The sequence below is a fragment of the Camarhynchus parvulus genome, chromosome 2 (assembly GCF_901933205.1).
Source record: "Camarhynchus parvulus chromosome 2, STF_HiC, whole genome shotgun sequence".
NCBI lineage: Eukaryota > Metazoa > Chordata > Aves > Passeriformes > Thraupidae > Camarhynchus > Camarhynchus parvulus.
Genome location: NC_044572.1, coordinates 115,532,182 through 115,548,785, shown reverse-complemented (window position 1 = coordinate 115,548,785; position 16,604 = coordinate 115,532,182). Strand labels below are relative to the sequence as shown.

Genomic DNA, 16,604 nt, shown 5'->3' with positions numbered 1-16,604 from the left:
TTGTCTTACATTATCAGCAAGGTGGCCATTTATTATGGTTTCTTTCCTTCTACCATTATTTTAGCATGATGCTGTGGAATGTATTGGTTCCAGCCCTGAGTTACAGCTTTTGCTCACAACTCTTCCTTTCTTCTGAAAGGTGAGCAACAGCATTAATAATGTGTCTCTCCTCACACCTCTGGAAAGGTCTTTAGACAACAATTCGAGCCACAATAAAGTTCCTACCCTGTCAAGTAGAAGTGCTAAATGTGAAGAATTCTGTTAATGCAATGTTATGATTGAGATTTTCAATAAACCACAGCGGGGAAGCCTAAATTTTGCCTCTTGCAGCAACTCTAAGAAACCACAGTTAATGATCTCAAAAAAATAAAAACTAGAGGAAAACACAAAAAATTTGAAGAAAACTGTGCATGGCTGAATACAAAACCTGAAATTAGTGTGAACATATTTGACTGATTTCCAATAGGTTTTGTATCCCATCATTTTTGTGATTTTTTTCCCCTTCAATATTAAAGAAGGTAATATTATTTCCTGAACATACTTGTGTGTATGCTGGCCATATTTTCAACTTCCTTATCATCATCCCTCCATGCTACTTCCAAGGAGATATAAAAATATGTTCTGGAAAGGTCAGAAGTTACAGACTATCTGAGTCTTCCCTGTAACAATAGCCTTCTGTAAAAACTGTGAGGAACTTTACACTTTCCAAAATAGGACAAGGATGAATGAAGACAGTGTGGATAGACACAAACCCCCTAAAGACTTGGTGATGGCATGAGAAACTACCAGTGACACCATTATAACCTCAAACTCTACAAAGCATTTTATTGAAACATGGAGGTAAGAAATATTTTTAAATATACATTGAATATCAAAGCAATTTTTTCAAATATGTGAAGAACATTTAAAATTAAGTATTCAGCTGTTGTCTTTTAAAACTCATATTCAGCAAGTATAAATGACCAAACCTCCACTGATATTAATGGATTTATAGAGGCTAGAGACACACAGAAAGTGAGTTTTGAATGACCTAATAATAGAAAAAGCAAGGGATACTGACCTCATTTGTACCATCACCACACACCTTGCTACTTGTAAACACACCAGCATGGCATAACCAAAATTTCCAAGGAAAAGTCTGTATTTGTGCTATGAAAAAGCATGAACACTTCAATTTCCAGGCAATCTTTTCTAAGAATTTGAAAGCATCAGACAAGAAAAGCTTATAAAAGATGAATGGTCATCTTGTGCTTAAGACATGAGCCTGAGTTTTTTCCCTGGCTTTGTCCCAACTTCTCTATGGCCTCGAGCAAGGTATACTAGCAGCAATGGCAGTAAAAGGCTACAAACTCACTTTTGAGCATAGCTCTGAGAAATAGTTCAAAGCTCCCTAAAGAAGGACAGAAATAGATTAACTAAGCAGGAGGGGTTATTGGTAAGATTCAATGCCTGCATTAAGATTATTACTGGTAAAGTAAAAATCAATCTGGAAAATAACAGAATAAAAATGGCACACTTAAAATGATGCCTACATCAGCTAAATGATTAGGGGAAAGTTTATTCTACACTAGGTCTTGTGTACAGCTTTAGGAAACAGAACTCCAGAAATCAAAAAAGCAAGAGATTTGCAGGGGAACTCTAGAAAGTATGATGCAATTTCCAACACAGTTCTGAGTATCTGCTCTGTGCTGAGCCTCAGTCATGGGGGAACAAAGGCAAAACCATTCCAGATGACCCTGGCCATCAGCAGCATGTTATTAATGCAGCACTGAGATTCTGTCTTCTCTGCCATGAGAGTTCTCTAACTCGCCCTGCTAACTAACTTCAGAGCTCCTAGGTGCACACTGGCTTCCCTCTGGCCACCTCCAAGCAGAATAAACATTTCACTGCCTCCATCAGCTTGTGTAAGCAAACACAATACTACTTCTCTAACTTAACAGTTCTTTGAATTCTTTATGCATGCCAAATAATAACCATTATAGGAGAAAGTCTCACTTTGTCATGCATCCAATATTTCTAATGCAAAACTGGAATTGTGTATGAATATGCACTCACATAGCAAAAAGGGAAATATTTTATAAGAACAGTGTATGAGTCTTAAAGATATCATTATATAATAAAATGGCCTCTGAATCGGACGTATTTTCTTGCCTATTCAGATATCAGCATATATTAACTTCTGACATTTGAAAAGCTTTTGTTCCCAACTAATAGAATGAGAGCAGAACGGACCTTAAAAGCATCTTAAAGTAATGGAAGATTTAATAAGAAAATAATATACTTTTAGTCCAGCAAAAAATGTGAGCATATTAATAATAGATGACCAGCACTACTCAGCATGATGTAGGGATCCACGAAATGTTACAAGGCTAAGTCTCATGCTGGTGGAATGCCAGCTGGTAACCCTGATAGAGTCACTATGTGTGAAAGAAATCTTCCCTTGAGATGTCCAGTGGGTATATTCTCAACCACAACACTTTTCAGATTAGAAGAGGGTACTCATTTTTGCAGGCTTCCTAATGGTTCAGTGACTTCATCTAATGGCACCCTCTAATACTGCTTGCACTCACAAAGCTCAGCCAGGAGCACAGCTGCCTCAGTTCCAGCTCCATCCCTCTGAGCAGTCATGCCACTGAGTGAGGATGCCAGCACCTGCAGCTCCTGCTGCTCTCCGTGGGAGATGAGGTTACTCACTCGGATAGAGGAGGTGCTCAGCTTTTAGCACAGTCAGACTGCTGTGCCTCTGATAGTTTAAGTTCTTTAAAGTCACAGAGATTACCCCTTAAACACCAGCATAATTTATTGCTTCACTTTTAGAGGAAGAGAATTGAATGTGAGCGAGCTGCCTTGGAAATTACTCTTCTGCCTAGACAGTTGGGATTAGATGTGCATTTGTCATTCAGAGAAAATGCAACAATTAAGGTTTGCCACCCAGGAGATTTGGATTTCTTCCTGCTATTGCAGTGAATATCCTGTAATTTTTTAGCCAATTCCAGTCACCAAAAACTGGATTGAGCAAATGAGTCGACAAAGTATCACAATAACAAAACCATGAACTCACGGACCTTTTAGCACAAATTGAGCAGTGCTTCCATCAGCAGAAGACTTAAAACTGTCCCTTCCCTGTATACAGATGGCCACTTCCAGTATTCAGGGGATACTTGTTTATTTTCCTGTTATCCAGAATGTCCTTCAGAGACTGACTCTTGTCTTCTCCAAGTGCCTAGGGCCAGAGGTGACAACACAAGGGGGAATCCACAAAGAAGCATCCCATCAATGCAGATGTAGGCAAGTCTCATTCTGCAGGAAAGCTAACTGTGTAGGGATCAACTCAAATCTGTCACCTCCTGAAAATAATCTTTCCAGAAGAGAATCCATGCTTACTATGTTCCTCCTGAAACAGAAAGAGATTTTTGTCTTTGCAATATATTTTAGTACCTCTAAACCACTTTGCAAAGAGCACACAAATAAAAAGTGTCCTACAAATTATGAGCCCACTCAAATATGGCAATCTTGAGTATTGAAGTGTTAATATGCCCACAGTCACGTGGCCAATATCAAAAAAGGAATAATCATAACTGTGTGTAGAAACATGAAGAACCACCAAGCATAAAACCAGCCTGAACTACGACTTCAGAGACTTTCTGTAGAGCGTAAAGAAAAACATTTGCATGCTTGTTTTTCTGACTCCATTATCTGTTTTGCTTTGTAAGTGCTTGAGGCAGGCTGTATCTCAGACACACATCCTGTTCAGAACCAACCTCAGCTGCAGTGTGCTTCAAATGATCTCTAAAAGGGCAAACCCAGCCCTGAACTTGGGGCAATATTTACTTCAGCTTCTCAACAGATGAATACACATAGTGAAACCCCAGCAGTATTGGAGCCCTCCAGCATGACTGGCATGTGGACCAAGTACAGTCCAGCCCAGAAATCTCAGCAAAAACTAAGAAATTCACACAGCCAAGAATTTCATGGGTCAGATAGGCCAAGAGAACCAAATACATAATAAAGCTAAAAAATAAATAATTAAATTAATACAACCCAAAGGAATATACCAGAATGTCAGTTCAGGGAGATATTGGGTTAACCCAGACACTCTTTTGGCCACAAGGCACTGCCCAAACAGTTCCTCAGCTTTCAGTACAAGTAACTATCACATACTGACTGAACATTGAAACCTGGAACCTTTCATGGATACAAAATTGCAATGAAATTATTTGATTGGGTGTCAGTACCCTCCTGGTGAGGCTGTTTCACATCCTGCATTACCTCTGTGCGAGGCAGCACACCACCTCTCAGCTGCACCGGCTACACTTTGAAACTGAATGCACATCAGTGTATTCAATTGATTACAGTTGTACAGATTAACTATAACTGGCTACAATTAAAATGTAAACCACATCTTCATGATGTCTAAGTCATGAAAAAAACATATTAGAGAAATGAGAGAAATGAAGGGCTTCATGATTCAATCCAATTTAAATAAACTTTGGCACCTTGTGGTTACTTCTGGCACAACTCAGTCAGCTCTGGCTTTCATCAAACCACTATGGCTACATTATACATTAGTAATATACAACTTAAAGGCATTCATGGCATCTAATATATTTCAATGTATTCTCTTCTGATATTTGAATGAAGTTTGGATATAGGCTACTGCCATTCATATGTCTAATTTTTCACTGTAAATCCAGGCTTGAGCCATTATTTTCAGTCCCTCCTAACACTCCCATTCCAAGTGTTCTAATAACTGCATTACAGTTGATGGCACTACTAGTTCATCTATCTGTTATCACCACGTTCTGGTTCACATTTCCTTCTTTTCTGAACTAACCAGACCTTTTCATAATGCTGTGCAACCAACATGTGAAGAACCACAAATAACTGTGGCAACTATACAACTAAAGAAAACTTATGTTGTATAGTTGCAAAACACTTAGATAAGAAAAATATACAGGGCCCATTTACAGCCACAAGTGAATTTTAACAGTGGTGACTGGTTTGGGGAACAGGGTCTAAATCTCACTATGACAAACAGATGAAAATCAAAATTTGGATGTTGTTCCAAAATAACTGGGAGGAGAGTTGGGAGCAAATTATTTGGCTCCAGAAAAAAAAATTAGGAATGTGAAAATGGAAATAGTGTATTATTTCACAGCTAGGCATTGGAGACAAGATTTCCTGTTGATGTGAACAGAAAGGGTTTAAGAATGAGGCTGAGCACAAATCTGTGACTAACAAACTTAAAGAACTGGAAACAGAGGTAATTGAGAAAAATGTCTCCCAAATTTGAGCAATTTTTAGGCTTCCTGAATGCCCATGTTGGTGGGGACACTAAAACAGGTGTTTTACAAATGACTATAAACTAACTGATGGACTATAGTCAGTCTCACTGGCTATAGTCTGATTAAAGACTCTTCAGTATCTATGGGGATCTCCATGGGAAGACATCTATCTTCAGTATTCTGAGTAGCTCCATCCGCATTAGAGGATGCAAAGGCTTTTCAGGTTTCTATGATGCAAATTATTCAATCAGTAGGAGCAGCAAGGCTTCTGTTCCAGTTAGAACATAAACATACTTACCCTGGTGATGTCTACTTAATTCAGGAAACATATATATATTAGAGAAATTAAACACCCTGCTTACTCTGCAATAGAAAGACACAACAAACTTTTAGCAGGAAAAATAAACAGCTCACTGGCAGAAGAAATTATATATTGCTGTGATGTTATTCCTGTACTATAATGCACTATAGTTTCCAGCTTTAGAATTCTTCAGCTTCTCATTCGTTGATCATGGAGACTAAACTTCCAGAAGAATGTTTTTCTGTGCACTCCATTCTAACAGGATTCTGTTTCCAAAATGCATTTAGAAATGAGCTCTTTCCAGTCCACCTAAGAAACTACATTTAACTGGGAGGTTTTTTGGGGGGGTTTGATTTGGTTTGGTTTTGTTTTCTAGGCCGATACAGATTTACATGTCTACTCATTTCCACTGTGACTTGTGCTGAGCTTCACTTCAACACTCCTAAGCTCCAGGAGCACTTTCCAAGGAGATTCCAGGAACTGCCAGCAGGAAAGTGAAGTTGCAGCATTCCCAGGAGAACACAGAGTATTCAAGGCTCAACCAAAAGCAAAAACTAGAGCTGGATGAGAAACATGCCAGTCATTCCAATCTCCCTATGAAACATCATGATCATCATATGATTTTGCTCCCCTGGAATTTTTTATTCAAAGGGTCTGACTCTAACACAGTAACTTTACAACAGAATAATGAGAAACTGGCACAGCAGCAGCAGTATGTTAGAAAAGATAAATAAAAATCTTTTCCTTACGATCTTATTTTCAGTGAAACCCTAGGCAGGAATTCCTCCCACACACAGAGAAAACTTTCATGTCTCTGATAAGGAGGGTTTCCACATCCCACTTTTTTATACTCATCTAAATACACCTTTCTATACTTTTCATCCCATGCTCCCACAATCTCCTTAACTATAAAAGCATTTCAGGATCCTCCTGCTCATGCTTCATCTCCTAAGTATTATTCTACTTTGCTATATCAGTAGTTCCTTTGGTGTGTGTCAAAAACCTCCTCAGAGAATTCCACTGGGCTCATTGTCAAGCATATACCCTTTATATATATTTATACTTACTCTCAGCCAAAACTTCTGTACTGATGAAACTGAACACAAAAAAAGAGAGAGACTTGTGGAAGAGACCTATGGAAGAACTTCAGTTTTATTTCTTTGGGGCATTCACTCCTGTAAAGGATATTTTTCTGGCTGAAACTGGGCTGTTGTATTCAGTAGAAAATTTTCCTTTTTCCTTTTATTTTACTGTACTAGTGGCATTCACCAGGTGGAAGGGGTTCACTGCTGCCTCTGCTTGAACCTACCATTATAAAGAGCCTATATGTAAAAGAATGACTTTCAGCAACTTTAATGAGAGCTGTAGGGCATTCAGCAACTTGTAAGAACAAATCCCAAATCACCACAGCATTAAAAAATCCATCTGAGTTGAGATTACATGCAAGATAGGGCTGTGTTTGAAGAAAGACAAGATGATAAGGAAGTACAGTAAAAAGTAAAAGGTCTAAAATAAAATCTTTTACTACCATTTCATTACCAGGGTCTTAAGCACTCAGTATGTTCCTGAGATCAGAGTGCAGTGATAATGCCTCCTACCACTGTCCTTTACAGACCTACCAAAGGCACAGATCCATAGCAAGACACAAAGACTTCACTGGTCACACACAGAAGAAAAAAAAAACAGCCCATGACACAGTAAAACCTGTCACCATGCTGCTGGCACAACTGTGCAAAGGAATTGCAAGTCTCACTCAGCGTAAGAGTGTCTGATCCAAAACCTGCTGGCATGCCCTTTAGGGAGGTATGCACTAACTGCTCATGAGAGATGAGAAGAAAACTGTTTCATCTTGGACAAAACTGAGCTGCTTCAAGATTCAAAGTGAGACACTTTCCATTTGCTACTGCCCAAATTTTGTTTTCAAGACAAATTGTACTAAATAAAAAGCAGTAAGAAATGTTCTTTCTGACCAATAAAAAAGATTACATTTACACAAAAACAATGCAATTGACATTATTTTTCATTTTAATTTAATGTCAGTTATAAAGCTTACAGAGATATCATGTCTAGCATGAGCTAAGGCAGGGGTGCAAACTTCATTGCACTATCATGCTAGCACCCCTCATAAGCTGACCTGAAGAAAACATTGGCAAAACCATCATTTTGGTCTTCATGGTGCCATGCCCACCAACCTTCACCCTTCTTGTACAACATAAAAGATGGAAATTAGGACCACTCTCTATATTAAGATGACATTTTTATACTGAGGCTATATCATTTAATATAAACATTTCATAATGACATTTGCCCTCATCTAACCTGCAGTGAATTTCAAAATTGACCTAGAGGTGAAAAAGTCTATATCATGTTATCAGTTTCCTGAACCACACAGTAACTTATTACTGCTTCTTTATATTAGTCATCTAGAACCAAAAATATGCAGTTCATTTCCCTGTACAGACAGAAATAACAGGCTTTTTGCCCCAAAATGACTGCCTTAGCAATTAATTACAAGACTGACTGAATGAAATATATTTTGCTTCAATATTAATGAGTTCAAATGATCTGATATACTACATTGTATCACAGCATTATTACTTATGAAATAATAAATCTCAAGGCAATCACAGGTACTTCTCATTTACTTAAACTCCAAAGTTTGACACTAATAGATACAACAGAATACTAGAATTGTTACTGCCATATCAAGCCTATTCCACTGCATTATAAACACAACAATTAAGAAACTAATTATTTCAAGATAACTCAAATTACTGCGTATTTTAAATACCCTCCTAACAAAGAATTGAAGAACTTTATTCCTTATGCACTGGTAAGATCACATAACCAAAGGATAACCTAAGTTGCAAGAAGTCTTTAGAGGTCATCTGGTAAAACCTTTATTCATAGCAGGGCCAATTTTGACATCAGATAAGCTTCAGTTAGATTAGGTTTTGAGAGCTGTGATTAGCTCAATTTGAGTTTATTCGAGGATGGAGTTTCCAAAACTTTTTTCAAAAACATGATCCAATATTCCCACTATGACATTTTTTCTAGTATTCAATCAGAATTTCTCCCCATGCTGCATCCTGGATCCTTTGCCTCTCAGCTTCACCAAGCACATCCAAGAAGTGATCATCTTAGCAATTATGGAACACATTAATTTACTCCAGTTCTAATCCAGTGAAGTACAAAACCTCCATTCACTTTTCTTTTACAACATCAGGGCCAATGATTGATGTGACTGGTTTGACTCTCTTTTTGGTCATCTAATCAATTAAATTCATATCATAGAGGGGCCAAAATGCAACACTTCTACCTGAAAAATTAAGGGATTGTGATTTTGTTACTTATTTGTAAATTTACCAAATTAGTCCTAAAACCAAAAGGGCCTCTTTGTACCTATAAGATCCAAGTCAGATACAGATTGAAAATGTGAGCTAAGATTAACTAGTCTTACAAGGTTTTATCTTAGATCCAAACCTCACAAAATTGGCAACATTTAAACACCACCTAAACAACTGCAAGTGCAATCAATCCCATAATCTCCAAAAATAAACCTACGTAGTATTCAAATTCTGCAAATCCTACCCAAATTCCATTTGTACTCCAACAATACTATCTTGAATTCCAATGACTTTCCAAACCACATTTGTTTATTAGTCCCAAGAATGGGGTTCTAGGTAGAATGTAGTAGATCTTGAAATAGAAGCAGATCAGCAGCATAAATGAAAGTTCTTAAAATAACTATTTACAAAACTTTCTGGTCTTATAGACAAGAAGAGCAGCTATATAATTCAAAATTTTCAGTGTATTAATTGTCATTATTATCATTGAAATCTTAACTCCTTCACTTCATCACTATAAATACATTCATTAGATATTTATATTACAATTAACTGTCCCTCAGCCATAGAGCAGCCAAGAATTGCAGAAAAATAGCCTGCTGTGGTGGATGGAGTCTAAAACTAAGCAAGAGCTGCATGATTCTTCTCACAAATTTACCCAGTTCAGAAATTTCAGAGGGCTCTGAAAGTTCATGTTTCCTCAAGTTTTGAATTTCTGATTCTGGAACACTGCCCAGAAGAAATCTTACATGCAGCTTCGACAGGAGGGGATTTCACTTCTGAAGCTGAATTTCTGGTGCATAGAGAGGTTAAATCCTACAGTGTTGATGAGCTCAGAATGTGTGTTTTAGCAACAGATAACTCCCAACAATTTTGAAAAATAAAACAAAAACACAAAGTGGAAAACAGTGTTAGTTTTTACTATCTTGCTCCTGATGAGAGAGATCCTAAAACGTATATAATACCATATATTTTTTGGATTGCAAATATTTAACTCAAGTAGTTCTACTGGGTGCAGTGTATTACTTCCAATGTTAAGGTTAAATGCAACAATACACCCTGTGTATCAGCCTCCTAGGTATAGCCACCAGCAATGGTCACATGTTTTGGGAATGTCATAGGAGTTATCAGAGGAAAACACCATTCCCACCTCAGCTGTTATAACAGAAAGTGCAACATCCTGCAACCAGGGCATTGTCAGGGCTACAACCCCAAGCTTTCTCCATCCTTGCTAGTACAACAGGCACTCCCTCAACTTCCTCCTCTTATCAGTGGACAGATGCTTCATCTCCAGATCAATGGGCTGGTGATTCTTTTAGCAACATAAAAAGTGCAGCAATTTATTGGTTCAAAGATTTTACTTTCTCAAATTTATCAATTCCCTTGAATCCCGAGCTGTTAACTGAATAACTGGTATCTGTCAGTTCTAACATACAAGCATCAAGAGTGAAAGTCATAGAGTATCCAACTCTATAAAGTATTTTAAAATTAAAATCTATGCATGATATATACATATATCACTTCCCCACACAACTGCTGAAATTCTATGATGTCCAGTAACAAATGATGAAACAGTATTGTCCATTCTAATGGATACAGTCTCATCTCCAAATGTAGGATTTACACACATCAATATAATTAATGGCAACCATAAATATAAACCTTCTGAATATCAGAAGGGATTAGGCTGTTAAAACGACCTACTGCCTTCCCAAACAAACACTAGACAAAACATTAGTACATAAAAGTTGTGTTTCCACTGGAATAATTTTTCCATGTGGCCTGCTGACACTTTCATTGTTTGGAAAATAACAGATTAAGTAGGGAACAGCCTATTTTACACTAGCTATAACTGGGTAAACTATACACTTCTAAATCAGGACCTACAGAATGAGCACTGTGCAGAGGAGCCCAAGAATAAACACATGAAATGAGACTGTCAAAGTCATGAAGGGACTTAGTCACACACCTTCCATCAACCATCCCTTCGCCACTTTGAAAATCCTATTCACCATCCCTGTATTTAGAGTTTTTGTGTTTGTTTATCTATATATTTCTACATCCCAAAAACTTCCATTTATTGTAAGTGTTGAAACAACATTATCCTGCAAAGGTAGTTTCTCAGAAACACATTTTCAAAGCAGCATGAAGGTTTTCACTGTGTGACATTTATTAACACCAATTGGATTCACACAGCTAAATCTTGCTGTAATTCATTGTCAATTTACCCCTTCCAGAATTTAATATTTTTTGAATTTGTTTTATTTGCCAAACATTCTCATCTTTCAGTGTTTTATGGCATGGTGTCTGCAATAGCACAGGCACAATCTCCGCCAGCTGGTTTAATTTTCTAGTACAGACAGGGCCAATGTCTCAGACTTCTAGTGGCATCAGTAAGAATTATGGCTGCAATCCAAAGGATTCATATATCCTTATGATATATTTCCCCAATGTATACATAGCTCCTAATAATCCTAATGACATATTTATGCACAAAAATGTACACATACACTTCATTGTTCTTTGCTCAGACACCTTTGGCAATGGCATATGACAAGGCTTCAGTCAGGAAGAGCAAAACAGTGAAAGATCAAGGAGGGGTGGTGGGGCAAGATGATGGTGGGGCAGTTCTCCTTACACAAAATTTCCTTGGTTTTCAGAAGTAGAATCCACCTGAAGGGGTACAATAAAACCCTGAAAGTGACTAAGAGCTTTTCCTGAACCTGTGCCACCTACACTTCCATCTCAATGGGTTTTTTCCATTATTTTTTCTTATGTTACACATAATGATATAGATTCCCATTTACAAATGAAGTTATTATTAAATGATAGAACTATTTACAAACTGTCCTTAGGATTACTGAATGAAATATTTAAATGTGTTCATTATAAAAAAGTAAAAGGTGTCAGCCAAAAACCTCCACTTTCATGGATTAAAGCATAACTGAAAATACTATTATTGCCATTTTATGTCAAAAATCCCCTGACAAACAGCACTGAAAATTACAAGCAAATCTTCTTGAGGTTAACACACTTAGTGGGTTAACATTAGAGAAATGGCATTTTATTCACAGTAATGCAGTAACAGTTTTCCTCTTCACTTTTGCCTCGAATGTTTCTATGTTACTGAGATAAAGAAGGCAAAAGTTAGAGAATACTAAAGTTTTAAAGAATGAAGAAACTGTGCCTTAAAGACACTGAACAGTGCACTCTTCTTTAGAACAAGAAGCAAATCTTGTTTATGAACATGTCTCCAGGGATTTGGCTTTTTTACTTTCCATCTTATACAGAAGAGAAGCACACACATGCTATGAAAGGTGTTGCCAACTGTATTTCGTTAGATACTTCTTTCTCAGGTAATATCTAAAGCTTAATCCTAAGGCTAAGCCTGAGCTGTTGCCAGGCCCTCCTCAGACATGACCAGAACACATCTAACGTAAACAACTTCTTTTAAAATATATACCCCTATGTTTCCTTTTAAAAGTTTTTTCCTGAAGTCATAGAAATCATCAGTACTTCTGAAATTCTACAAGTTAGCGCTACAAGTGCTTGGATTTTGCAAGATTTAATCTAAATTTTGTCTACAATCACTCCTCCATAGGCAGATGCAAAGTGGATGTAAAATAAATTTCAATGAGAGTAATTCCAGGGATGCAGTTTTGCTGCATATGTTTTATATTCACCACCTCTAAGATATTAGGAAAAGATTTAAACTCTATGTGGTGTTAACTTCTCCGTATATAAACTGAACACTACCACCACGGACATCATGGACAGCATCTGAGCTTTAAGTTCATGTGTTGTGATTCAGGAATGATACTCCCCAATTTAGTTCTCCCACTAATATTTCCCAGATCATGCTGCCACTCCCTTCTCCCTCAACCCCCTCTTCCTTCCCCCTACAGGTGCCTGGAGAGGGGAATTAGAGGCACAGAAAGCAAAGATCATGGGTTGAGAGAAGAACAATTTACTGGAAACGGCAATGAGATAAGAAAAGGAACAGCAACATCAACAACATTGATATCAAAAGCATGCTAAAGGGATGGAAAATGCTTGCCCCAGCCCCACCAGATCCCAGCCATGCAGCCAAGCTCCCCCTGGCTTGGAACCAGGGCCACCCCACCACTCTCTCCAGCTTGGGACTGGTGCCACACTACCCCAAACAGAAGGAGACCATTCTCCCTGGAAGAGAGTCCTTTTCCTCCACCCCTGGAAACAATGTGAGGTAGTACAGGATAACCTCCAGGTCCTAGGTATCTATGTCCCCTTCAGACTACTGCAAAAAAAATTAATCACATCTTGGTTGGAACCAGGACATAATATCTACTAGATTACTTCTTGAATAGAAATACTTCCATTTTTAAATGAAAATAAATTAAAATGACAGCCTTTTGCCATACAGACATTTATCAGCACCTGAAAGATGTAGATATGACAGTAGAACATCCCTATAAAATATATAAGAACAGCAGAAAAAAACTATGCATTGAAGTAATTTTTGAAAGTTGTTATATCATCTCATAGGTCTTTTATAAAACACTACTCTTTTCCTGAAAGACTTTTTATGCATTTCTCTACAGATTATGGTGGTCATTCACACTTTCCTTCAGTTTTTATAGACTCCCAGTAATTCCACAGAATAGTAAATACAGTTATTATAATCCTCATAACTGGCAAAGAGATATATTTGAAGAAATAGGGTTTGTTTCCCCTCCCACATGCATGATGTAAATCAGGAGCAATTCTGCTGCAGTCGTTAGCCTAAAACTGATACAAAACAAGAAATATAAAATATCAGCAATGTATACAGAACACTTTCCTTACACTAGGAGTGCAAATCATATGCCTCCTCTGTCTCTGGGCAAGGTTCTGTCGTTGAGTTACTTATACCATGCTAAGTCCATCACTCTATTCACATGTGAATAAGGTCCAGGCTCACACTGGAAACAATGGAGACACACCAGTTTACACAGGCTAAGAACCTGGCACAAAGCCTTGAAAACGAAAGGGGATTTTCAAATAAATGCAATATGTACAATTACTTTTAGAGTATTACCTCTGAAACAGAAGCAATTTCAAAGTGCTGTAAGAGAAAAATAGAAAGATAGCAAAGGATTACAAATACAAACAAACAACTCCCCCCACACACACACTAAATGCATCCCACTTTCCTTCTTTACAGACACACACAGACAAGGAACTCCACTCATATTAAGAGAGATCATGTGGCAAAATGATGACATTGAGTCACTAGAAAAGAGAAAAATCTTTTAAAACACTCTTGGGACCAGGGACTACCGTTAAGGGGAGAGCATTATTTTATCATCCTGCTAATGAGCCAGATGAAGGATTATTGTTGTTTGGCGGTGATTTATCTCAACAACTCTTTTCTCTAAAATAAATATGCCAACTCCACTAAACAAAGAGAAGAAGCGGCACCGTTCTGTTGTTTCAAATCCACGCTGAGGAATACTTAAGCCGACGAAAGGAACCCCAGGAAAAGTCACGGGAGAGGGCCGGCACACGCCGCTTTTACACAGGTTAAGAAAAATAGAAAGAGGTGGCGATCCCGGTCCCCGCATCTTCCCAGCGCGCCGCCAGCGCCCAGCAGTGTCCGGCCCCAGCGCCGACCCGCGGGCGCTGACCGGGGGCACCGTCAGCCTCATTCTTCTTTGGGCAGACGGGGAGAGCCCTGCCCGGAACCAGCGGGGACTGACCCCTTCTCGAAGCAACGCCAGGGCGGGGAGCCACTCTCCCTCAGGCGGGGAGCGCTGGCAGCCGCCCGGGCTGGGGCGCCACGGCACCGGCCTTAAGTAGCCGGCCCTCTCCGTCTTCCAGCCACGGGGCCGCTCCGGTCCCACGCCGCACCGCACCGTAAAACTCACGGGTCGGGCCGCGGGGCGGGCGCGCCGTCGGGGCGGCGGGCGCGGACAGCTCCGCGGCCGGGCCAACGCCGCTCCGCACCCCCGGCGGCCGTGCCCGGGGCGGGGGAGACAGCGCCCGTCCCTGCCCACCCCCGCGAAGGCGAAGCGTGCCCCGGCACTCACCAGCTGCAGCGAGCAAAGGAAGATCAGCGTGCAGCGCCCCGTGCAGCAGCCCATGGTGGCAGCCGGAGAGCCGCCGCCGCCGCTGCTCCGCTTCTTCCCTCCCGCACTGGCGCGGCCCCGGAGGCGAGCCTGGGGCTCACCGCATCCGGACGGAGCGGCCGGGCGTGCGTGTATCCCCCGCCTCCTGCTGCCTCGCTCCTTTGTGGAGGGGCTTCTCTCCGGCGGCGGGAAGTAGCGCGGAGGGGTCGGCGCGGCCCCAGGGCTGGGAGCCGGCGGCAGCGGAGTCCGCCCGGGTCTGGCTCTGGGGAAGGGGCAGCGGCCGGGGGTGGGCGTTCGCGGACCGGGGCGTGGTGGGCAGAGGGAACGCGGGTGGGGAGGCGGGGGGCGCGGGTGGGCGTGCGAGGGAGGGCGGGAGCTGTGCGAGGTGTGAGCGGGAGAGGAGCGGGGGCGGCGGCGGGCTTTTCTCAGGCGCCGTGCCGGGGGTCCCGGGGCGGGCAGTTTGCGGGGATTTTGGAGGCTCCGAGGGCAGGCTGTGCTTGGGGGCAACTTGGCGGAAGCGGCGAGGGGCTGTGCGGACAGCGGCAGCCCGGCGTGGACCGCTTGTTGCGAGCGCCCGGGGAAAGTTCAAGGGACTCGGGCGGCCGAGCGGGAGGAGCGGGAGGCGGCGGCCGCCGAGCGGCGGGGCGGGCCCGGAGCAGCCCGGCCGGCCCGGAGCAGCTCGGCCGTGTGGCGGCCGGGGCAGCCCGGGGCGGTCGCGGGCCATTGTTCGCCGCCCGCGCTGTGCCGCGGTCGGAGCGGGCTCCGGGGGCAGGGAAGCATCCAGGAGCCCGGTCTTGGGAGTCCCGCTGGCAGCGGCTGGGTGCCCTCTGCCAGCGGGTGCCGGGCGGTACCCAGTGAGCCTGTCCCCGTCCCGCCGCCCCGGCCGCGGGCGGCGAGTGTATCAGCGCTTGAGGATGCTGCTCGGGATGTTCCGTCCCCTACTTGTCCGCGCACCAGCCGTGCTGGGGGAAGGGGTTTCCCTTCCTGGCACCGCCATTGTGCCAGGAGAGCCCGCCAGCTCCTGCTGCCCCTCGCGGGTGGGAACTGGGAATGGGCTCCGGGGAGAGGGACCCGGCTCCGGCAGTCACCGCTCCCGGCAATGGTAAATCGCAGAGTGGTTTAGGTTGGAAAAGATCTAAGATCGTCAAGTCCAAGCGTTAATCAAGCACTGCCAAGTCCGTAGCGTACAAAGAGATGGATGAACAAGCAGTGCTCTCCAGGGGCCTCTCCAGGGGCAGTTGGGAGAAGCAGGATCGGTGGAGATACTGCGCTCCCTACATCTCTATATGTCGTTTGGTCATAGACAAGTGATTTTCTGGGGCGGGATAATAAATCCGAATACACGCACCGTCTCTTAAAAATACGGCGTGGGGATGATGTGTGGATGAAATGTTGGCTACTTTCTTTTTTCCCCTCTCCAACAAAGTCTAGATAAATTAGATTATTTTTTACAGGCATGAAGGCGTGTTCCACTTACCAGACAGCACTTTCCTACAGCCTGTTACCAGCTGCTGTTCCACAATACAGAGACGTCTGCCACAAAACACTGAAGCTTGCCCTGGGGGAAAAAAAAAAAGAAAAACAA

General features: G+C 41.7%; 1 protein-coding gene across 3 annotated transcripts in view; it reads right to left on the bottom strand.

Annotated features, from left to right (window-relative positions):
- NKAIN3 (sodium/potassium transporting ATPase interacting 3) overlaps positions 1-15,343 on the bottom strand; it is a 338,372-nt gene extending 323,029 nt beyond the window's left edge. For all 3 annotated transcript variants that reach the window (XM_030967335.1, XM_030967318.1, XM_030967325.1), the window contains exon 1: positions 14,981-15,343. In XM_030967335.1, the coding sequence (XP_030823195.1) occupies positions 14,981-15,034 (54 nt within the window). In that variant the 5' untranslated portion in view covers positions 15,035-15,343. The remainder of the gene's footprint in view (positions 1-14,980) is intronic.
- Positions 15,344-16,604: the final 1,261 nt, after the last annotated feature.